This window comes from Cryptotermes secundus, unplaced genomic scaffold (genome assembly GCF_002891405.2).
Source record: "Cryptotermes secundus unplaced genomic scaffold, Csec_1.0 scaffold639, whole genome shotgun sequence".
In the NCBI taxonomy this organism is placed as follows: domain Eukaryota; kingdom Metazoa; phylum Arthropoda; class Insecta; order Blattodea; family Kalotermitidae; genus Cryptotermes; species Cryptotermes secundus.
In genome coordinates, this window is record NW_019743157.1 from 1,102,611 (window position 1) to 1,127,818 (window position 25,208).

A 25,208-nucleotide genomic window follows, 5' to 3' on the forward strand; every position below is an offset into this window, starting at 1 on the left:
GGCAAGGCATGCAGTGAAGTAGTTTAACGTAAATCGAAAAGCACCTGAAGATGGCACCTTTGTGCCGAAACATGTAGTGCAGGAGTGAAGAGTGAGGTGGATGAGTGTATGCACTGTAAGACGGCTGGAATAAATCATGGACTCCTCTTAGTACCTCATGCACAGTCCTGTCATACTATGTTTGACATTACAGACCTTGGAATTTGATAAGATGCTATAAAATAACCAAATTTATTGTAAGGTATAATTAATTTTGCCTCCTGGATCTTTCTCAGATGTGGCAGTTTTCACACTTTACAAGTAGCAGAGGTCTTGAAACCGAAAGAACATTGTTATAAGAAATGTACCCAAGTTGCCAGGTTTGGTGGGACTGCATTTCATGGATCAATAAGAGTGAAGTGATAAAACTTGGAATACTGAACATCCCATTATTCTGTGCAAACTGGACCTTCTATGGTGAATGTTTTTGGTGCCACATCACAATGTACAAAAATTTAATTTTGTAGAAGAAACCATGCTGTGCAACCTATTTATCATTCACTGCCCTGTAGCTGAACCAAAGATAGAAAGTGGACATCAGTCCTTAACCTTTAAGGGACGGGCCATTTAAATTCCGGTAATGGTAGCGGGCCGGAGTTAATTTAAATGCCCGCCATTGTAGAGTAATAAAAATTGTAATCATGTTACTTAAAATGCTGTGATTTCTACAATTTTTGTGATAAACGAACGAAATAAACGCTGCTTTTATCTAGAAAGAATATAGAATCAGATATTGTAATTTACAGATTTTAGAATCTGTAAAAATTGTTACACTGATTCCAAAAAAAAAATTTTCCCCAAATTTGAGCGTCTGTCCACCAGTCAGTTTCTGCAGTATAAATGCCTGGTGCTGACATCATTCATACTGTTACTGGCTTATCTGGCCAAAGGGGAGGAAATGTTTATGCTTTTATAGCACTCCAACCTTTCTGTATACATGAGTGAGGTCACATCCCTCAGTATCTCTGTCTGTGTATACACGTATCTGCCACACAGGAAGTACTGTTAAGCTTCTTAGAAAGGCCCACACATGGCCCCTTCTTCTACGTACTTTCAGTCTTGTGTACCACATTCTGAAGCAGCCTATTAACTTCGGCTTCTTCCATGCGAAATGGGGCCATGGGGGATAGTTGAAATTGCGATGTTTTATAAGCATTATGATTAGAGAAGGCAAATTGGCAACATTGGCTGACTTCCTGCTAATACGAGACAGATGTTGCGTGTGTGCACTTCGCGTGGAAAACAGAGTTACATGCAGACAAAGTGCATGAATTGTGACGTCGGACTCTGCATTCAGTTAGATGATGCAGGAGGGAAGACAGTCTACTTATAAAGCTGGTGTCCAAAGTAATGTAGAAAGCCCCGCACATGGCCCCTTTCTTCTACGTGCTTTCAGTCTTGTGTACCACATTGTGAATGGTTTGATTTACGAGCAGCTTCTCAATTTCAGCTTTTTCAATGCGAAAAGGGGCCATGGTGCATAGCTGAAATTGCGATGTTTTATAAGCGTTATGAATACAGGAGACCACTCGCCATCACTGACCTACTTCCTGGTAATACGAGACTGATATTTGCGTGTGTGCGCTTCACGTGGAAAACAGAGTTAATTATGAAAAAAATGCATGAATTGCGATGTCGGACTCTGCATTCAGTGACATGCAACATTCAGTCAGATGATGCAGGAGGGAAGACAGTCTACTTATAAAGCTGGTGTCCAAAAATAATGTAAGTAGAACAAGAATTTCTATCTTAAAATTAGATTTTAAAACACTGTGTGCACGCATGGACTGTGCATACCCATACGGTGTCTTTCGGCAACTCGGCTTTAATTTAAAGATCCCCATACGATGTCCTTCAACTCATAAAGGTTAATGTAAGTATGAAAGGGTTTCAAATGTTGCATGAGCATGTATAGTCATGCATTGTACCCTCATATATCTGCTGAGTTTAGCAAATGTTGGTCACTTTTCAATCTCCTTTGAAATTTTGTTGGATTTGAGATTCTCAAAGGAAGTTTTACTTACTGCCTGCTTGTGAGGCCACGCCATAGCTCAAGCGGTTAGTCGCTGGCTTCCCACCATGGCAGCCCAGGTTCAATCCCAGGTCTGGTCAAGTGGGATTTGTGGTGGACAAAGTAGCGCTGAGGCAGGTTTTTTCCGAGTACTTCAGTTTCCCCTGCCAATCTTCATTCCACCAATTGCTCCACGATCACCCTCACCTATCATCTGGGGGTGGTACAATAAGCCAGATGTGGCTGCAGTACAACGGACTTAGTCCCACCCCACTAGCATTAAAAAAATTACTGCCTGCTTCATGTTTGTTTCATACGTGGCTTACCCTTCAGCCATGAAGATGAGGCAACGTGTTTCTCTGGAATGTCAGTCGACTTTCAGTGGACTTGACTTTTATATCCCAGAAGACAGACCTCTTCATCTTTCATCTTTGAAGTTGTTTGCCATTCTGTGATACACAAGGTGACCCAACTTCATCTGTTTACATAATAAATTTGTTCCCATTCTAAGACATAGACAAAACAGTAACACTTTCCAACATGCTTACCTCACCTTAATGATGAATAGGCATGTGGTGTCTTTTCATGTTTTACTGTTTCTGCCCCTTGTAAAAACTTTTGAATCAATAAGCAGATTTTTATGAAACTTGGTGTAAATGTCATGCCATTAAAGGCCACCTTACCCTTTGTATTTATAATTTCCTGATATGAATAAAACTAACAGAAGTGTGCAAAATTCTAAGGTTTGTATTATTCTGTCTTTTTAGTGCAGGAAACATTTTTATATATAAAAAACAGCCTTTACTACACAGTACAGGTTCCTGCTTTATAGAAGCTGCAAAAAAGAGTATATTAAAGTACTAAGTATTATCTTATCAGTTTCATTGTAGGTATCTCTCTCTCATGATAATGCGCTGAAATATTTTCAGTAAGGGCTGGCATTGTAGGTGACAAGTTATTGACAGGTTTATAAATAAACTACAAATAAATATATTAAGGTTTAATTTGTACTTGAATTTTGATCAGTTACTACAGATTTTGAAAGTTAAGTGTACTTTTATGAACATCTCAAAACTTTATATAATTACATAAATTACAAAAATATCACAGACTTCTGGAAAGCAGAATGACAATTATTATACTTACAAAACATTAATTACTAACATGAACTAAAGCAAAGATGTGTGTTATATATGGATTTATGTTATTAAATGTAACAGAACACAGTATAAGAAACATTCTTATATGAACAAGACATATCTCAGAAAGAGAAAGTCTTTTCTCTTTAAACATAGACTTTCATTGTTCTTCCTACATTCTGTCGACATACTGGACATGATCTATGTTCCCTCTGTATAATGCTGCAGCATTCCATGCATAAACAGAGATGCCGACATGGTAATATAATGACACATTTGTTTCTGTCCTGACACACGATACATAGCTTACTTTCTTGTTCCTGTTCTAATTGATAAAGCAAATGCTGTCTTGTAATGTCAGTTTTCCCTTGTTGAACTCTTGACACAAGGCGGGAACGCAAATGTAATGTAGAACTCTCTGATGGTTCTTGTCTCTGACTATTATCATCTTGAGTTTCATCATTTAATTCTTCACTTTCTGAATATTCTCCATTCCCAAGTTCATTGTTCTGATTAGTAAACACTGAGAGCAGCAGCATTTCCAAACTAGTCCATGTACGGTTCAATACATACTTCATTTGAACACAGAGGTTTGCACAACAGTGTATTATTTGAACACAGAGGTTTGCAAAATAGTGTATTAAGTGAGTACGATACTTCATACTAAGGTACAGTATACATGTCCCCAGTATTAAACCAGCATGTGCCTCAAAAGGTATATCACATAAGAACTGAACAAGACCATATAAAACAAAGAAGATTCCTCTATATATAGCTTCTACTATAGATATTACTTCCTCACAACTTCGTCCGACAAGAAATATACACATGCTAATGGTATACACAAACCCAAGTGGGATGAGCTTCAATGCTAACCAGATCCCAGATCCAACCAATGTAATGAAATTCTTCAACGCTTCTGGAATGTTTGAGATACAATGTATTGCTTTCATCACAATTATAAATACTGTGTCCATGGTTAATAGCAGGAATTCGTAAATTTCCGAACAGGTGCCCTTTATAATTTCCCAGCAACTGTATGTGAGGTTTATAAGCCAGCCTACTACCCATACTATAGCACTTGCAACATACACGCCTTTGTTCATTACATCCAACAGAAAAATGCAGTAATCTTCATACAGCACTTTTGCAACATGAAATATTGTTTGTGTAGCAGTGTAAATAAATGTGAAACACATCAGTACGTATTTCACAATAAGCTGCCCAATTGTGCTACTAATAATTAAACCAATGTATGTTACTTTACTCAAAATATCAAAGGAGAGTATGATAAACTGAAATATTTCCTGCAAGCCCACCATTCTTCTTCAGTGGCACCGGTCTGTTTTCAACGGTACTACGTTCCACTATATAAAGGATATTAAATGGGCCTCACTGTTAAGTCGACGACCTTCTACATCTGATATAATGTCAAACACGGATATAACACTACATTACAGCAGTGATTCTTATAGAAGCTACCGGTAAACCCAAACTAACCTTATTTCCATTATTTGAATCATAAAACAGTTGAGTAACAAAATTCGTACTTCCGTTCCGTGCTTTCAGAAATGTAGCGCACAGAAAATTATTTGACTGCATTGTAAGTTCCCGTTGTGTTGGCCTTTCTGAATTCCGATCAGAAAGAAGGTTATTCTGTGTTCATGATCTTCATGGTTCATGATAACGATAACGACGACGTTGATTACGGGCAGGCCTGTGTGGTTCAGGTGATGTGAATGTTTGTGTTAAGTCATATATGAATATTGTTTCATCAGAAAGACGATGGCGCACAGGTTGTTGTCTACAGTAAGGAAACTGGAGCGTTTGCTGTGGAACGGGGTGAAACGAGGAAATATTGATACAAGTTTGGTAAATATATTTATATTATTTTCATACGCACCCAACGAACGATTTGTAGAGGTTATAGAACTACTATAAGAGGAGCCGGTATATCGCAGTCTGTGTAACGATTGGCTATGGGTTGGACGACCGAGGGTCGGAATTCGAGTCCCGGTAAGGCCAGGAATAGGAGGCATTTTTTAGTGCTGGCTTAAATAGTTTTATATCGTGATCGAAATGTTTGTGGGAGCAAGAATACGGAATGGATTCCAGTATACTGAACTCCTTACTGATATTTACTGAGGTTAGTGGTTGGCTCAGGTAGGTTGTATCTGTATATTATACTTGTATGCATTTGAATTTCTTTTAAAATTTCCTTTTTTATGCAACAAATAATAGTAATAAGAAAATTCATTGACTAGTGGAACAATATTAAATTTTTTAAACAGTTCTTACAAGGGCACCTCTTTTAACATCTGCCATTATTCTGATAATTTATTTTGGTGGCAGAATATTTTTGTGCAGTCTGTTGAGTTTTCCCAGGAAGTTATTCCATATGACATGAGGAAATTAAAGGAAATGAAATAAACTCATTTCAGAGTTTCTGGTTTCATGAGTGATACGACTGTCATCAAGCAAGGCATAGTGAACTTAGTTTAGGGATAATATCACGATTTTGAGTGACTCTAGGTGGGGTTTGAATTGGTGGCTTGATTTATTTCATTTCATGACTACACTTAAGTATAGCACCATACACACACACACACACACACACCAGTGTTCTCAGTCTGTTTGTTACATTGGTGGTTTGATTTATTTAACACATGAGTCATGACTACACTTAATTATAGCACCATACACACACGCTCACTAGTGTTCTCAGTCTGTTTGTTACAGTCTTCATTAGTCATTTCATAATAACGGCTTCTAACAGTGGAGATTCTTCAGCTTCTGCGCTCATGCCATAGCTGGTTGGCCACCATCTCATGACTTCCCATGCAGAACTGATTCTTGACTGATAACTGATTTTCTTATAAAATCTCGCCATGGACCAGATAGAAACACTTCATTTCCATTTAGTTACTATAGGATTCTGACGATGGTGTATAACACACTGATATATTGGGTTTCTGGACTTTATCTATCGTCCTAGCTTTTTAAGATAACAAAAACACGACGTTTCGGAAACTGGATCTGTTTCCGTCCTCAGGTGAAGGAAAAGGGGAACACCTATTCTGTTGGGTCCGTTAGAAAGAGCTAGCCTCAATCACTGGACCCACTGTCCAGTGATTGAGGCTAGCTCTTTCTAACGGACCCAACAATCACTGGACCCACTGTCCAGTGATTGAGGCTAGCGCTTTCTAACGGACCCAACAGAATAGGTGTTCCCCTTTTCCTTCACCTGAGGACGGAAACAGATCCAGTTTCCAAAACGTCGTGTTTTTGTTATCTTAAAAAGCTAGGACGATGGATAAAGTCCAGAAACCCAATATATCAGTTCATTTCCATTGTTGTAATCCAACTGTTGCATTATTAAGAATCTGCTGACTAGCAAAAGGAACATGTTCACATAACCGTTGCCCAGAAACAGTCACTGTTTACAGAGTCACTGCTTAGCAAAGGGTCTATATGCCACATTGATCCCTTCTAAGGCTATTTGTCCTGAATGGCCTACAGCAAGGGTCTCCAAACTACGGGCCACATGTGGCCAGTGATGTGATTTTATCCGGCCCGCAAAAGAATTGTGCAGAAATGCGCCAATTGAACTAATTTTCCAGTGAGTACTGGTAAATGTGATTCTGAGCTTATTGACCTGACATATTATATTGCAGTTCGATGGCTTAGCTGTGGAAAGGTTCTTTCGCACTTCTTTCAGCTCAGGAATGAAATTGATATATTTCTTACCAAGAAAAACCATCACGAACCACTTTTATCAGATACCAAGTGGCTTTGGAAATTAGCAGTTTTGCTGATCTGGTGAACCATATGAACCATTTGAATTTAAAGTTGCAGGGTGAAAATAACTTAGTCTGTGATTTATTTGCGCTTATCAAGGCATTCAGAGCAAAGTTGATACTTCTGGAAAGCCAAGTGAAAAATTGTAACTTTGTTCATATGCTATACTGTGCAGAGTTGCATAAAAAGGGCGAAGCAGAATTTCCTTCCTCGTTTGCAAATTTAGTCATTTCAGATTTGAAAGAACAATTTCGGAAGCGATTTGCTGATTTGGATTCCAGTGCTCAGGAAATTAGATTGTTTCAAAATCCGTTTGACTGTGATGCTGCAGATGTCCCAAGTCAAATTCAAATGGAAATTATTGAACTTCAGGAAAATTATCATATTAAAGACAAATACAGGGAAGGAAATTTGATCGAATTTTATAAATTTCTGAACTCTGAGCAATTTCCAAATTTAAAGAAATTTGCTTGTAAATTTATCTCCATTTTTGGGACGTCATATCTGTGTGAACAAACTTTTTTCCCAGATGAAGTACATCAAGTCGAAATACAGGGCAAATTTATCCGATGAACATTTGAAGTCGCTGCATGTCATCAGCGTTTCAAAATTTGAACCTCAGTTTAATCAGATTTTAAGAATGCAAAAAGAGTTCCATCATTCACATTAATTGTTTTATTATAATTTGTGATGAAAATATGAGCATTTGCTGCTACTGTCTGTTGTCATTAATATACGATAATTTATTCTCATGTACTTTGTATTTAGTTTATGAAATTCTGTGCTTTCAATAAAACTCATATACCTAGAGTTATTAATTTCTCATTTTATCCGGCCCGTTGAAAGTGCTGAATTACCTAATGTGGCCCGCGGTTCGAAAAGTTTGGAGACCCCAGGCCTACAGGCATACCATCGTTTCTTCTCTTTCCAGGGCTGTGCTTGTGATGTTTGTAATCAGTCTCACCTTCCTTCCCTTACCTCAGTTTTCACGGTGATTACTCTCCAGTCGCTTCTGCTGCTCCCTCTTTAAGGCTGCTTGTCCCAAGTGGTTCCCTCATAGGGTTTGAGTCCAGAGTGATCACCATCATCCTGGTTTTCTGATCAGTGGGGCCAAAGTTCCGAGAGTGGCCAGTACTCCAACATCTATTGCTCTTACTCTGTGTGAAGTCTCTTTTTTTCTGTTTTGGAGGGGCCTACCCTTTCACAATGTTCACTCATTTTTTGAATCCTGTTTGCTTCACGATCTCCAGCCCCATAGTTTTTCCCGAAGATCCTGCCAGATGTCCTATCCATCCTCACATGTAGCTGCTTCTTTAAGTCTTGGTCCCATATCCCATTGATGCTATCTGGTTTTACCTGATGTCTGTTCCCGAATGTCAATTCTTTCTGTGTTCTTCGTACAGCCTTGTCCTTGCCTTGTCCCTGACTGGAGTGTTCCTTATGCTGTGAAAGAGTGGCATGACAGATCATCCTTCCGCAGGAGGCAACCAACTTCTTCTGGGATCCACCATCACCCTGGGTCCATTTCTTTGGCTTTTGGCAGTGCCCTATGGCTAGATGCCTGTCCTCATGCTGCTTCTCCAGTTCTCTGACAGGTTACATTGTGGCCTCATGCACTGCTGTGGACACTATCTTCACTGAGATTGGCTCCTTACTCTCCAGAGAGGCCTCTATCTTTTCCTTACCAGTATTATTGTCATCAGCTTCTCATTGTGAGAATCCACCTTTTCTTCAGTGTCCAGTAGGAGTTCCATTACTCACGCCATGTCCATAGTGTGGCAGTGTAATGAGCGAGATCCAGTGTGGTATCCAGTCCCACTTCTGACACCAGATGTCAAGATTTTGAGTGACTGTAGACGGGGTTTGGATTGGTGAATAGATTTATTGACCACTTATGCACATGACTTGTAAGTGCAAGTAATTTACAGTGCCACTGTTAATCTCCACAATTCACAAATTGCCACAGCACCTGCTAAGTCTTATTCCCAGCCTGGTCTGTCTTCCCCAGCTTTTTCCTGGCAGCAGCTTGTAACAGTGGAGATTCTTCAGCTTCACGCTCTCAGTTTCTATCTTCACAGCCTCCAGTGCAGCATTCAACTGAACTAACAACTGGCTTTATTTTTCCTGTGGCGCTACAGCCCCATTTTGCGCCTAGGCCAACCTCCATGAAACTCTCCGTTTCACTTCAGTTTACTAGATCTTACACGTACGGTAGGACTCCTTGGGCGAGTGATCAGCTCGTCTCAAGGCCTCTACCTGTAGACAAACACAGAAAAACGCACACAAACATCCATGCCCTGAGTGGGATTCGAACCCACGATCCCGGCTTCCGAGCGAGCGAAAACAGTGCATGCCTTAGACCGCTCGGCTACCGTGATCGGCAAGAACTGGCTTGGTCGTTCCAATTGTCTTCAAGATAACTCTTTGGCACAGACGGTATAGAAAACACCACTCTTGTATGCTAGTCGTTTCCATGGGAATGTGTTCACATCACACAGCAACAGATTATGTAACACCGTGTACTAAGAATCCACTGCCCTAGCAACAGGTATCATTTTGTGACTGTTACCCAGCAATGGGTTTGCATGCTACAGTATATTTAGTATATCTTTTCCAGTTTAGGTTATGAACAATTTGAAGGGCAAAGAATTTAGTTATTTATACTTCTTAAGTTGTAGTTACTGAAATGATATTTTTCATATGTTTCAGAGCCTTGTCAGAACTCATATCCAAAACTGCTGAAATGCAGACTGTGATGATAATCAGATGTATTTTATAAATTTTCTGTATTTAATTCTCTGAAGGTAGTGGTTCAGCATTCATAAACATTTTTGTTTAATAGTTCCGTAGTGATAATAATGTTGACCTCATTTCTGGGTGATTGTATCATGCAGATGTGTTCAAGAACTGCTGCTGTAGTCTAGTGGTCAGAGTTCCTGGCTACAGATGCAGAGGTCCCAAATTTTCTGAGAAGTAGTGGTCTGGAACAAGGTCCACTCAGCCTTGTGAGGATAATTGAGGAGCTACTTGAATGGAAAAGTAGGGTCTCCAGTCTAGAAAACCGAGATTAACGGCCTTGGGAATCTGTTGTGCTGACCACGCCACACCCTCTGTCTGCAAAAGTTGGCACTAACTTTGTTGACAAGCAGCAGTCGATTGGTCAGTATGGTTCTCTTGTGGACTAAAGGCCATGGAGATTTGTTCAAGAGACAGAGGCAGCAAGACTCATGAAAATATTGGCAGTTCAGCTCGTACTATTTGAATCTACACCTACACCTATAAACCAGCGTATTGGTAATTAATTTGGAAGCTGCATTTATGAATGAAGCAGATGGAAAAATATTAAAATAAGTTAAACTGCTACAAAGGTAGCTGTATTTTATTTTTTTTTTTTGTAGAATTTCTATATACCTGTCGCATTGCGTGAATCATGTTGAGCCATGTGAAGCTAAGGGTCTTCTGCCTTCACAGCATCATAGTGAGTCAGATCTGATTCGACTTGGTTTGTGTGGCAGCAGCTTAAGCATGTCTCAGGAACATGCAGCTTATTAGGTTAGGATAGTCGCCATTATTATTTAAGTAGAGAGTTCATGAATGTGATTGAACTTCCTTTACCATTGCATTATATAGGACTGACATCAAATTATTTAAATAATTCCTAGATTTGATTGGTTATAATTTCAGTAACTGTATCCGTAATATTCAGGAGCAAGTGCTCAAGCATTTTATTATGAAAACTTTAAAAGTTCATAATCATTGAATTATGGTATCAACATAATAATAAATTTCCATTTCTCATTAGAAGTGTATGCAAAAACTGATTCAGGAGCTGTTTCTGTCATTATTATGTTTAGAAGGGCCCTCTACTGGTCCCTATACTGAGGTGGATCAGTCCAGTTCATAACACCCCATGCTGTCTCTGTAAGATCTATTCACCCACCTATGTGTTCGTCATCCTAGTGATCTCTTTCCTTCTGGCATATAACATTTCCTTGTCTGATGTCACTGCCATGTCATAATATGTAATAAGTTAAACAGATTATTTACTTTTTGAACATTTTTAGCTGTTCTTTGTTGTTTGAAGTTTTGCATTGGACGCTACTTGTGGGAGTTCTTTATTGGGGGCAATGCCTAATCACCGCGTTAGCTGTCCTTCCGCACCTTCGTAGTTGATAGGGCGCCATTACGTTATCTGGGAACCACGTCGAGGTGCTTTGGAGTAAGAGGAGGACGATGTCCTGGGTTTGAGTTATAAGATTCTTTTCAGGGCTTAATGGGCCTTGCTTCAACAGAAGAGGTTTTCTCGGTGAAGAAGTCGCTTAACCACACTTATAGTTGATACAACATTACACTTCCCCTATTGATAACACTACACCAGTGGTTCTCAAACTTTTTACCTCTGAGCCCTCCCTGAGAAGAGAAAATATTCTCAGGTCCCCATCCTGTCTTTTTTATCAAAATAGAAGTCATGGTATGTTTGATGTTTCATTCAGTTTATTTTGTGTTTTTCTACATACTGTTTAGCAGTTTTCTTACTCAAAATTAAAGTATCACAATACTAGGCCTGCAATAAAAATTAGTTTTAACACTTGCAATTAACCAAAATATGTATTGAAATGAAACAATATTCAACTAACAAGTATTTAATGTTTTTCTGCAAAGAGAATCGAACATTTAAATGTCAAAGTTCAGTATAATGGATGGGCCTGCTTTTGAGAACAGTTTATCAAAACGAGGTGTAATATCAGAAATGGCCACTCTAACTTCTTTAGCAGTATTTAGCCTTGAACGATACTTTGACTTTATAGCTGCCAAAGCATAAAAGCCTGTCTCACATAAGTAAGTTGTTGCGAAAGGAATCAGGATTTTCAGTGCTTTTTGGCTCAAAGTTTGGAATTCCTTGCCAAAATGTATCCAGAACTCCAACAAAGACAATTCCTTAAATTTACTTTTTAATGAAGTATCACTAGTGAGATCGATGAGTTCTTGCTCATTTACCTTCAGAGATGATGGCCGAGGAGCACTTCGAATGGATTTTTAATCCAATTAAATTTATCAAAATCATTGCAAAAGTATTTTTTGAAATGAACATTCAACATTATGAGATGATCAAGTAGGCAGCTTTTTATGTCCATTGGAAGCACTGGATTATCAGTGTCTTGTAACATTGACACCAGAGTAGGGAACATGTCTAGCGTGTCACTTTCCATACTGTTTCTCCAGAGCTCTAATTTTCTCATGAATACCTTCACTTTGTCATTCCAAGAAAGTACAGTTGCCTCATTCCCTTGAAGTGAAGTGTTGAGGATATTTAGTTTCTCAGATATATCTGTGAGGTAAGCCATTTTCAATAAAAGTCCTTGTTGCTGAAACTGTCTGCCAGTGAGTGATTTTCCCCATTTAAAAAACAGAACACCTCATGCCTCAGCTTAAACATTCTCTTTACTACCTTGCCTCATGAAAGCCATCAAGCATCACTAAAAAACAACAGAGCAGTGTGTTCGGCACCCATTTCCTCACATAGCATTTTAAAAAGTCTAGACTTCAGAGGATTTCAGAAGATGCGGCCACTGCTGAACTATCAATGCTGTCTCTGGCATACGCGTTTTATAATTGCCGGTAAAGAGAATAATTATTAGTTATTTTGAAATTTGCACTGCGCCCTTCGTCTTCACTGGCTCCTTCTGATTATTATTAGGTTATTATTATTATGAAGAGGAAGGGCACAGTACAATCGTTACTGGCCCTATTGTTGGTTCCCACGCTCCCCGAGATGGACATGGGGTATCCCAGCTAGGAGGAGGAAGCTACCCTCAGTTCGTTGGCTTAGATAAGAACAAATACAATTTTAATAAAAATATATAACAATACATAAATAACAAACGGCACATTTGACCAAGAAACTAATGCAAGCTCATTTAGAACAAAACAATTTCCCGTCGGCACCACTTGTGTCGACACTAGTCATTTTAGGACATTAAACACTCAGGCTATACAAACACAAGTCTAATTCTGAAAAAAATACCAAACCAAATCTAGTAACGCGCGTCGCAAGCGTTCAAGCAACGGCTTGCGACCGCGGGCAGTCCTTACCGGCCAGCCAGATAGCACCAAAAGGGAATTTTGAACAAACCCAGCCGAAACCAATATTTTCCACAACAAACCTGCTGGCTAGTAACCGACCTTCCAAGTCAACTTGGTCTACACGACTGCCCTGTACAAGTCTCCCCTTCACAAGAGGGTACATGGGACCACGTGACTGACGTCAGGATACTGCATAGTGGGGATGGAATCCGTCAAGGGAAACATGATGACATCATACGTGAGCGAGCTAAACCTTAGAACGGCTCAAATTCATGATAATTAAAGCCTGTACTCATCAAAAGTTTTTCTATGTGTATTTCTATTTTTTGCTACTTTTCTAATTGATTTAGGACAGTTTTAATTTTATCTGTAGGAAAGTATGCTGCGCCCCCCTTTCAAGCCCTTTACGCCCCACAGTTTGAGAACCACTGCACTACACACTCACAAGCAGCAGTCACTTGCAATTACAGTTGCACGTTTGGCACTCACTGTACACTATTTCAACATTCATAACACTACGTTACAGTACGGTAGAAGATGTACATCAATCTTCCAGCCTGGTGTCTCATCGAATCTACACGTCCACTCCTGATTGCCCAACTGATTGGCTAATACTGCCATGAGTTACTGAGTGCCTGTCATCTAGGGATCAACCCATTCAAATACTGTGAGATGACGTAACATCCAGAACCTTCTGTTTCCAGATCATTCTCAAAGATTCTTCTACTGCTTCATAATTTGGGAATATTCTGGAAGTCTCTTTTATCAGACTGGCAGTGGGATGCGTAGTCATTTGCATACCACACCAGCTATTAAAGAACCTTCTAGTAGCTCTTACCTACAAATTGCTCATCACGAATGCTTGGAACAGTTAATACAAGACTGGGCACAAGTTACATTTAGTATAAAATTGGTACTAAGTAACAAATATTAATTTCTGAAATCTACGCCAGTAGGTAATGAACGGTTACATGTTATCCATCATCCCCTTTTGTTTAATTTAAAACATTATTTTAGAGGCAGAGTCCAGTCTCTGAAATATTGTTTTAAATAAAAAACTGTATGGTTGATGATGTCAAAAAAGTAAATAATTGTGTTAACAAACCATTATTGCATACTTTTAGATCTTAAGTTAAACCAAATAAATTGCTTGTTGCAGCTTAAAAGGAATCTTACGTTACTACAGAGAGCACCGGGAGCCCCAAATTTGGAAACAGTTTTGCAGGAATGGAGACTGTTTTGTGAGCGACCTCCAAAAGGGTTTGAGAAGTTTTTCAAGCCTGGAGGCAGTAAAGAAGCTACAAAATCTGCAAAGCCTTCCGCCAAAGAGGCAAAAGATGCTCCAAAGCAATCTCAGGCACCTCCACCATCTAAAGCAGCAGCCGGTTCACAGCCCTCTAAACCACCGGCTCCTTCCAAACCATATGATCAGTGGTCATTTGGGATCTTTGGTAGCCAGTCTAGGTAAGGGGTATAATTCCTCAATTCTCAAAGGTTATTTATTTATTCATATATACTTTCTATAGATTGCAGTAGTGAGGACATGGCATTTGCCATATCTTCTGAGTTCTGATGGACCACACATCTCTTGATTGGAGGAGTCTTATATCTATTAATAACTGTCTGAACAGTGGTTTATTTATAGGATATGAGGTTCTCACTGTGATTGTCATGAAGAGTTCTATCTTCTGGGATACAGCACAATGTAGTCTGTTGAAAGTGACAGACTTGCAACTGTAGAAGAACTGTTAGAAATGATGTTTTCTTTGCTGCCTGAGGCTATGTAATGAGGACGAGTAGGAGAATAATGTAATTCATCTTGATATCATTTTCAACAGGAGGATGTCATGGAGACACCATATCAAAAGGACTGTAGCCAAGGCCTTGCGCATGTATGTAAGGACCTGTTCTCTATTCAAAAGTGGGCATTATGTACAAATATTAAACTTATCCTTTACAGAGCTGTGATTAGGTCAGTTATGACTGCTTCTCCCACCTGGGAGTATGTGGCGGACCTCTTGAAATTGCTGTGCCTGTAGAACAGAGTACTCCGTGCTACTGGAAAGCTTGATGGGTGCACACAAGTTTGCAAATTGCACGTGGCTTTCAAAATCCCTTACGTGTATGACTATATAACTAAATTATGCAGGACACAGGTAGGAGTAATCCTAAATCATGTAAAATTAAATATATGAGGGGCAGTCAAATGAAAACGGGTCAGAAGCCAAAACATTTCTTATCTCAAAAGTAATCTCCAAAACTGTTAATACGTTAATCCCACTGTGAGATAAGATGGTCAGTCCCATCCTTAAAAAGCTTGTGGGCTGTCTAAGGAACCACGTCTTTACCCAGCCACACACGTCTTCGTCCGATGCAAACCGATGTCCACGAATGTCTCTCTTCAGGTCTCCAAAAATGTGAAAATCACATGGGGAGAGATCTGGGCTGTAGGGGGGGGATGTTGAAGCACTTCCCAACCAAATCTCTGTAGCGCATTCCTCACACAGTTGGCAGTGTGGGAGCCCGCATTATCATGAAGAAGGATACTGCCGTTCGATAGCATTCCAGGGCGTTCTGACTTTATGGCACATCTCAGTCTCTGCAAAGTGTCTTCATAGCGCTGTGCACTGATTGTGGCCCCATGCTCGAGAAATTCGACAAGCAGATGGCCATTGCAGTCGAAGAAGAACGTCATCATCACTTTACCGGAACTTGTGTGTACGGCTTTGGATTTCTTTGGTGGGGAAAATTCACGTGTTTCCACTGTTGGCTCTGCCGTTTGCTCTCAGGTTCAAAATGGTGGCACCAAGTTTTGTCCCCAGTGGCAATACAGGACAGAAAAGCATACTCTTCCTCATGGTATTGTCATAAGCGACCAAGTGATGCAGCCATTCTCTGAGTCTTCTATTCCTCCGTGAGTTGATGTGGAAGCCACTGCGCACAGATTTTGTGGTACAGCAGATGTTTTGTCACAGTGGCGTGCATGGAACTGTGACTTATTCCCACCAAATGACTAATTTCTTCCACAGTGATCCGTCGGTTTGCCCAGATATGACCATCCAATGCAGCAATAACATCAGGAATGATGACATGATAAGCCTGTCCTGGGCGAGCATCATCTTGCAGTGATACACGTCCCTCTTGGAATATCTTATGCCACGCCAGCACAAGCGAACGTGACATGCTGTGTTCATCGTAAACAGCAGACATGTGACGATGAATTTCTCGTCCTCCTACTCCTTCAGTAGTCAAAAAGCGCACTGCACTTCGCTGTTCTCCTTTACCTGCCTCCATTACTGATGTTGAACAACCACAATAAACAAACGACTAGTATGCAAGGGCACTTTGTCACTGTGCTTTCCCGAGTCCCTACCAGATGTTTGTACCATAATCAAATTCCAACTTGCGCGCCATGTGAGTTATGCGTGGTGACCTGTTTTCATTTGACTGCCCCTTGTATGTGATATTTGACAAGGAGAAGCCAGGCATAGGAAGTATAAGAGGCTTAAACTTGGAGGCAGTCAGGCCTGTGACCATTCAGCTGATTAAATGCAGTTTTGGAGCAGTTACATAAGTTAAGACATAACCTGCTACACAAGCCTGCATTGACAAGAAACCTCTCTATACCTCGTATAAGTGATATTTAGTATAGTGCAGTGACAAAGGGTGCACAGAGCCCATAGTGACCTGGACACCATGACAGCGAGGATATACTCATGCTGAATCCACAGTGCAATAAATGTAGAACCTACATAGGAAGACCAACCCCACCTTCATTGAAGAGGAGGCCCCATTTTGAAACATTTACATGTTTGGGTCAGAATAAAAATCTTGTTCATGCATCTTTAGGAGACTTAAGCCAAAAATGATTGTGCTTGCAAAGGCCAGAAGCAGTGTGACTGACTTACTGTCCAAGGGCCTGCAGCAGTTTACCAGACAGAAGCCAGGCAGTTGCGGCTATAAGGAGGAGCAAGAAAGTCACCAGCTGGTAAAGACATGAGTAAGGGAGCTAAGGAACCTACACTTGATAGACAGGTGAAGATGTAGAAGACTATATGTTTGCTGCAGTGCAGTGATTTGTAGAGAGTGTAGACCCATGAAACTGTCACAGCTGCATGTAGTTACAAGTTCTAAATGTTCATTTAAATCTAATTACCAATCCAAACCCCATGTCTGGTCACTAAATCGTGACACTATTGTGGCGTATTGGCTCCATGCAAGAACTGTTGAGCCGCAGAGGCCTTGGGGCAGGCACGCAACGTGAGAATTATGGATTGTACTGACGCATTGCTACGCGACAACTCTGTGAACCCTTGGATGGCACAACAGGAAGTGAGAGTGACATCACATGCTCCTACTCATCCCGTTGCTGCACGACGCTTGGTAAACACGCCTGACAACAATACCTGATATCTGTTGCCAAGCAGCAATGTGTTTTCTATGTGGTCCATGCCGAGCCTATATAAGGAGCAGCAAGCACTATTCAGCCAGTAAAGTCAAAGTCACATTGCGACGGATGGTCAGTCAGTCAGTAATGGGGCTCATGACTAGATATTAATTATTACCATTACCAATAAATTACAATTTGACAGTTACAGTCTTGTTTCTGTGAAGTGCCCTTTCTGATGAGGGGCGGGTCTGTCTTTTGTATATGCTGCTGGCCCTTGCCAGCGCAGTCTTTCTCGGGTCTTGGGACTTGCAACCATATTTTACTGTCTCAGATTTGAGACTTCCCTTTTCATTGTCTCCTACGTCTTGCAGGATCACGGTGGAGGTATTCGACCCCGCCTCCACACAGGCTTTGTGCAGAGTATGAATGTATCTGTGTATATATATTTCCCTCAATGCGTAATGGTTGACATGGTCATTATCTAAACGATACACGTTGTTTTGTNATGAGTCCCAAGGGACTTGGACACGAGAAAGACTGTGCTGGCAAGGCCAGCAACATATACAAAAGACAAATCCGTCCTCTCGTCAGAGAGGGCGCCCCAAAAAAAGAAGACTGTACCTGTCAAAGAGTGATAAATATCTGGTCTGGGGCTCAACACCAAGATTTACTGACTGACTGACTGACCGTCAGTCTTAATATGCGATTGATTTTGACTTTCAGCTAGTATTCAGATTGAGTTGAAGTCTAGCAGTTATCAGTTGTTGAGTTGTATCGAGTGAATGGAATCAAGACAGTTGAAGCCTGGAAGTGAATACAGCAGGGTAAGTAATTGGGATATAGAAGTTGTGAGTTATGTAAGTGTGGATAAAAGTGTGCAATAAATTTGCTAGATCCAAGACTGGCGTGAAGTTATTTGTCACGTCACACATGGCCAACACATGACAACTGATGTTACAGAAGTGAGATTTGAACTTAAACACACCACAATTTAGGAAGAATTATTGAATTCACAAGTATGTAGAGTGTTATCCTGCCAAAAAAATGGACACACAGCAAGTGTTGGGACTCCTGCTGACCAGGATGGAGTCCATGCAGGAAAAGGCAGATGCCAACCATACTAAGTCACGCTGCTTTGCAGGCCATGCAGAAAAAGGGGAAGACCGACAAAGAAGAAATGCTGGCAAGAATGGACACGGAACATGAAATCTGGCGAGGAACATCTACAGGAGAATCTAAAGAGGATAATTGAAGAAATGATGCCGATTACCCGAAAAGAGACGATGGCCTGCCGAGAAACGATGATGGCGCGCCTAGATGAAAAAGAGGAAAAGCTGACCTAACTGGACAGGAAACTTGAGGTGGTAGAGCATCTAGAAGTCCCCAAGGAAGATGCCATTGTGCAACCGGTCAAAGAATGGAAGAGGAGGCATAGGAGCAAGAAGCAAGTTGCAGAGCGATGCGAAGAGCCAAAGGAACTGACCCAAGGAATTTGTGGATCCCGGAGGAAGTTGGCTGCCGCCTGCAGGAAGGTGTCCTGCTGTGCAACAGTGACATGGCGCAAGAGGAAGATCTTCAGGAAAGTTTTGATCTAGGGAAAGTGTGGACTGCAGCACGAATTGGCCATTGACAGAAAGCTGACCAGCCATGCAGGAGTGTCACAGGGCAAGGAAAACTTTGTCAGGAAACTGCGGCTAACAAATAAAGAACCCATGTACAATACAGCATATGCGCCTTAAGGTCGAGAGGACATCGGAAGGTGGGAGACTCAACGCTGTGGAGGTATCTGCATCCTCCAGAGCGAGAAAACATGGATTAGACCTTGTGGAGGGGTCAACCCCCTCCAAAACGGAAAAAGGGACTGCGAGTAGAGGAGGAACCGGTAATGTAGAATCACCAGCTTCCCTGGCATGAATGGAGAATGAAAGATGACAAGTACATGAGAATGACTGGACCTGCTTGGGCCCTACCACGGAGCTGCTCAGGACAACCACCCTTGAAGGAGGGGCCGGATGGGGTAGAATAAACTGCAAAGGAGAGCTGGAGAGACTGAATGTAGACGTTGCTAGTAGGAATCCGCAGAAACAATGGGAAGAAAAGGAACGGGGATGCACCGTTAGGCTATTCGGGATGAACAGCCTTAAGGAAGGAGCAGTGTGGCGTATTGGCTCTATGCAGGAACTGTTGAGCCACAGAGGCCTTGGGGCACACGCGCAACGTGAGAGTTGTGGATTGTATTGGTGCATTGCTAGGCGACAACTCTGCGAATGCTTGGATGGCGCAACAGGAAGTGAGAGTGACGTTACATACCCGCACTCATCCTGTTGCTGTGCGACACTCGGTAAACACTCCCTGACAACAATACCTGATATCTGTTGCCAGGCAGCAGTGTGTTTTCTATGAGGTCTATGCCTGACAACAATACCTGATATCTGTTGCCAAGCAGCAGTGTGTTTTGTATGTGGTCTGTGCTGAGCCTATATAAGGAGCAGTGAACACTATTCAGTCAGTATTCAGATTGAGTTGAAGTCTAGCAGTTGAGTTGTATCGAGTGAATAGGATGAAGACAAATTTTGCGTACTGCAGTTCAGTGGTGTACATGTGTTGAAGTGTGTTGATGTATAGAATGAAGACAGTTGAAGCCTGGAAGTGCCTACAGCAGGAGAAGTATTTTGGATACTGAAGTTGTGAGTTATGTAAGTGTGGATAAAAGTGTGCAATGAATTTGCAAGATCCAAGACCAGCATGAAGTTAAGTGTCGCATCACTCAGAGCTAAAACACCACAATATCTGTGAGTATGTTAACTACTTAATTTGAAAAATTTTGTTCGTTGGTCAGCAGTGTGAAATTTTGAGAAGTGATTATAGTGTGGTATTTACATTGTGTTCTACATGTATTATATGCAGAAATGAGTAAATATGTATGTTTATTTCAGGTTTGGTAGACCAGGAGGTAAAGAAGGAGGGGAGAAAGAGAAGTGGATAATTATTGGCCTGGTTGGCACCTTGGTACTTTTAGGTACCCTTGCCTATTATGAGATGGGATATAAGGAAATTGCATGGAAGGAGTTTGTAAATAAGTAAGCATACATTTACATTTATTTAATGTCAGTGCCTAGCATAATTTGCTTTATGTTATTCAAACAAAAAACAAAAATACCAGTTCTAGTCCACAAGCGAACTATACCGAATGAACAACAGCCGCTTGTTGGTGAAGTTAGTGCTGAGTGGACCCTGTTCCAGACCCACTATTAATCAGAAAATATGGGAGTGCCGGGAATCGAACCCAGATCTCTGTATGTGCAGCCAGGAACTCTGACCACTAGACCACAGATGTGGTCAGGCTTTATGTTATTCATATAAATGAAATGTTTTGCACGCCAGTTGCGAGACTAGCTCTTGCTAATGGGTGCAGTGTGATAGTAACCTTTTCCCCCCTTGTACCTGCTGGTGGAGGAAGCAATTTCCAAAACATTGTGGTTTGAAGAAACTTGAGACCATGAATGTCCAAAATAATAGTTCTAGATATTGATGTTTCCATTTACCAAAGGTAATATCTCATATTCTGAAGTTTTAATATTATTTTTCCATGTCTCTACAGTAATTGATGATATTCTAATAAACGGAATTTTCTGGACATGAATTCTACTTATGTAGGAAGTATTAAGCATGATTGCTCTTAGGAAGCTTTTGGGACTGAACAATTTGAATTTCTTAAGTGGGAAACAATACAGCAAATAGTCTTCTAGATACAGAAAGACTGATTGGGCGCTAGATAGTTCACATTGTATTTGAATTATACAATAACCCTTGTTCTTAAATGAAGTATTTTTCTGCAACATTGTTAATGCTCTTTCAGTTACCTGGCTAAAGGTATTGTGGAGAAACTGGAAGTAGTGAACAAGAAATGGGTGAGAGTACACCTCGCGTCAGGGAACACTGTTGATGGCTCGGTGAGTCTTGTTTCATGTATTTGCTGATTTCTTTTCCTTTCTTTTTTTCTCCTTCTCATTCTTACTCTTTGTTTTATCTTTCTTCATTCTCTAATCATTAAAGTATTTGTTCAACAGCCAATGTAATTCTTCCCCATTTGTGACAGGAGTGTTTCATTCTTTCTGAGCAAAATCTTACAAAATTGTAAGGCAGTAAATTTTCAGGTGCAGTTTTTCATTAAATTCTTGTTTTACGTTTCAGTGGTTTTTGTTGATTCCAGGTAGCTTTGCATTTATTTTCACTTCGCATTCTTGGGATGAGAAGAATTTTTTGATAAAGACTTCAGTTTTAGACAGGTTGTACTGTATCATAGAGACATATAAATTAAGGGTAGTATGAAGCCTAAGATACATGTCTTAGCAGAAACAGGTGCTTGTAGAGTGTTGGTTCTACAGAAACCCTTAGAATGCAACCACATGAATGACTTCCAAATTATTTCCAATTAATCTGTCATTCTACCATGTGATCACTTGATGGTATATGGCCTAGATGTTTGAGGCACTATGCTACAAGCCAGAAGGTTGTGGGTTCAATTCCTAATGAGGTCATCGGATTTTTCAGTAGACATAATCCTAGTCCCACCATGACCCTGGGGTTGACTCAGCCTCTAACAGAATTGAGTACCAGGAATCTTCCTGGGGCTGAAGTGTGGCCGGCATATAAGGCTGAAACCTGTCATCTGTGAGCCAATTGCCTGGTAAGTGTGGGAGCTTCGATGTCTCACAACACTATGGGCCTCCTGTTACAGGGATAGCTTTACCTTCTTTCTATAACCTAAATCCCCCTCCCACAGAGGAAAATTATATTACTGATGTGTTAATTAATTTGCTCGGTTATTTGTACTTAGAGTGACCATGAGCCAGAAGCATCAGAATGCAGGAAGTTTTTTATTTATAAGAAAATTTTAGTTGATAGTTATTAGAGTGCTTATTAGGACATAATTTGCATTATTAGACAGTTATACTTATTTTTAGGGGGATATGAAGTTTCAGTACCCTTTTGCTTAAAGAGATTGGGGTTTGGAAAATTTGTTCTTGCCTATGATTCATATGATTAATACAACAGTGTCTTATTTTATGTTGCTACTTTGAATCACTTAGTCACTGCTGTACATTTTCCTTAATAATTCTGATTTCAGAGTGTGCTTTGGTTTAATATTGGGAGTGTGGATTCATTTGAGCGAAATCTAGAAAATGCACAGATTGAGATGTTAATAGAGCCACCAAATTTTGTTCCTGTTATTTACAAGACTGAGCTGGAGGCAGCAAGCATAACTGGCATCCTTCCAACATTATTAATTATTGGTAATGCCTTTTTTTTTGTTTGAATGTATTTTAACATATGTTGTTGGTGTCAGCTTAATGATATAGAAGAATGTGAGGTTATGGTTTGGTTGTACTGTAATCCCATATTGGAATACTTCCAAGCAGCGCAGTGGATTGAAGCAGATAGTTCTATTATAAAAGAAAGTAGTTTGTGATAATATTGTCACGTGTTGGGTGTATAACACGACAAGTAACTTCATGCCATATTGGATATAGCGAATTTTATTTCACACTTGCTCTTACAGTCACACCATTTACAATCTCAACCTTACTGCCATTGGCAGTATCACAAATACTCCGATGAAAGATAGACAGCTATTGACTGGTTACTCTTTCTCTAGTGACTTTTTTTTCCTTGGCACTACAGCCCCAATGGGCCCAGGCCTACCTCCATGAACTCCATTCACTTCGGATTTTCTACATCTTACACATTTGGTAGGACTCCTTGGGCAAGTGATCAGCTCATCACAAGGCCTCTACCTGTAGACAAACACAGAAAAACGCACACAAACATCCATGCCCTCAGTGGGATTCGAACCCATGATCCCGGCTTTCGAGCGAGCGAAGACAATGCATGCCTTAGACCGCTCGGCTACCGTGACCGGCTTCTCTAGTGACTTACTAGTAACTGGCTCAACACTCACTGTCTAATCACTCACTACTAACTGACTGACTACTCACTCCCTGGCTAACTCATAACTAACTGTGAATAGTGTTCGCTGCTCCTTATTTAGCCTCGGCACGGATAAGACAGAAAACAGTTACATGATAGGTACCGCTGTTGTCTGACGCCGTGTTTGCCGATAGCCTAGCAACACTATCGGGAGTTGTTTACTGCTGAATAGTAACTGCGACATCCCTTGGTCACATCACCACGGGAGTGGGTGGGGTGTTGACTGGCCTATTACCGTAGCAACGGCAACTCTCCGAATGTGTTACGTCACCACTGGCTGGGGAGGGCATGTCCTGCATAGTGAAAATATGTCACACTGCTCCCTTCTAAAGGTTGTTCATCTCGAACAGCCTAACAGTACATCCCCGTTCCTTTTTCTTCCCATTGCTGTGCTTGCAGTGTCTCCTGTTTCGGTTACTCCTCTTGCAGCAATTATTCTCCGTCCCTTACATCCGCTCTCCTCTTAAGACCAGCTCATCTCGAGCGGTTTCCTGTTGACTTGCCAGAAGATCCAGTTGTATCACATTCATCCTTCACTTTCTCTCTTGCCCATTCACTCTCTCTTGGGGTGCCGGTGTTTCTAATTTACCAGCTCCTCCTCTGCTTTAAGTCTCTTTTTCTGTTTTGGAGGGGATCGTCCCCTCCATGAAGTCCAATCCATGATTCTCCACGTCCTGCTGGAATTCTTGGGCATTCGTTTAGGGTTTTTAGGACCATAGGTCTCATATAAGATTGTCGTTAGTGTTCCTTCACTTCCCAGAAGAGCTTGCTGTCCTGGGCTCCACTTCCGGATGCCGTCCATGGTTGTCCTCTTCTTCCTCCTGTGTAGCAGCCCCTTGCTGCGTTGATCCTTTGTTCCTTCATGGTGCGTCTGTAAATTTTTCTGGAGTGGCCCTACTCTCTGGGTTGCTCGCTGAATCATGGCCCTGGTGTGGTTTCTCCCAATGATGTTTTCCTTCTGCCATTCCACTTTCGCATGGCGGGTCGTTCCCTTACTGCTGAATCCCAATCTCTTGTGGGGTCCACAATTTTTCTGGGTGGTGTTCCTGAAGATGTTCCTGCTACGCCATGCCACTGTTGCATGGCAGGACACCTTCCTGCTGGTTTTCTTCTGTCATGCCACTTCCACACGGCAGCTCATCCCACTGTGGGCTATGGCCAACTTCTTCTGGGGTCCACAATTTTCCTGTGTCGAATTCTTCATATTTCGCTGATTTCAGTCCCTATGCCTTTTCTTCTTCCGACCAGCATTACTTCAGCTTCTTCGATGGGTGCCTGTCATTGTTCTTCCACCTCAGGTTTCCTGTCCACTGAGGCTGTCTCTTCTTCTGGACATGCCTCCATTTCTCGGCAGGCCATCGTCACTCCGACCAGTATCACTATGGGGACCTCTTCTTGTTGTGCTGCCGCAGGTTTCGTGTCTACTGAGGCCGGCTTTTCTTCTTGTAGATGTGCCTTCATCTCTTGGCAGGCCATAGTCTCTTCCTCTTCATTAGGAATCTTCTGTCACATCACTACATCCTCTTCTTTGCTTGGATTTGTCTCCAAATTCTCTAGATTTGCCTCCATTGCATCTTGGCAGGCTGTCGTCTCTTCCTGCCAGGCATTCATATTGGCTTTCAACCTCTTGGCTCGCATGGCGGCTGTCCTTGCTTCGAAGGCTTTTCTATTGGCGTCCACTTTTTCTTGGTTGGCGTCTAATTTTGCCATGAAATCTTCATTGTCTTTCTTTCTATTGGTCTCCATTTGTTTCTGC

General features: G+C 41.1%; 1 protein-coding gene across 2 annotated transcripts in view; it reads left to right on the forward strand.

Annotated features, from left to right (window-relative positions):
- The first annotated feature begins 4,820 nt into the window (after positions 1 to 4,820).
- Positions 4,821 to 25,208, forward strand: part of LOC111873919 (AFG3-like protein 2) — a 44,459-nt gene continuing 24,071 nt past the window's right edge. For both annotated transcript variants that reach the window (XM_023869012.2, XM_023869013.2), the window contains exons 1-5: positions 4,821 to 5,061; positions 14,231 to 14,535; positions 20,398 to 20,541; positions 21,321 to 21,414; positions 22,593 to 22,758. In XM_023869012.2, the coding sequence (XP_023724780.1) occupies positions 4,975 to 5,061; positions 14,231 to 14,535; positions 20,398 to 20,541; positions 21,321 to 21,414; positions 22,593 to 22,758 (796 nt within the window). In that variant the 5' untranslated portion in view covers positions 4,821 to 4,974. The remainder of the gene's footprint in view (positions 5,062 to 14,230; positions 14,536 to 20,397; positions 20,542 to 21,320; positions 21,415 to 22,592; positions 22,759 to 25,208) is intronic.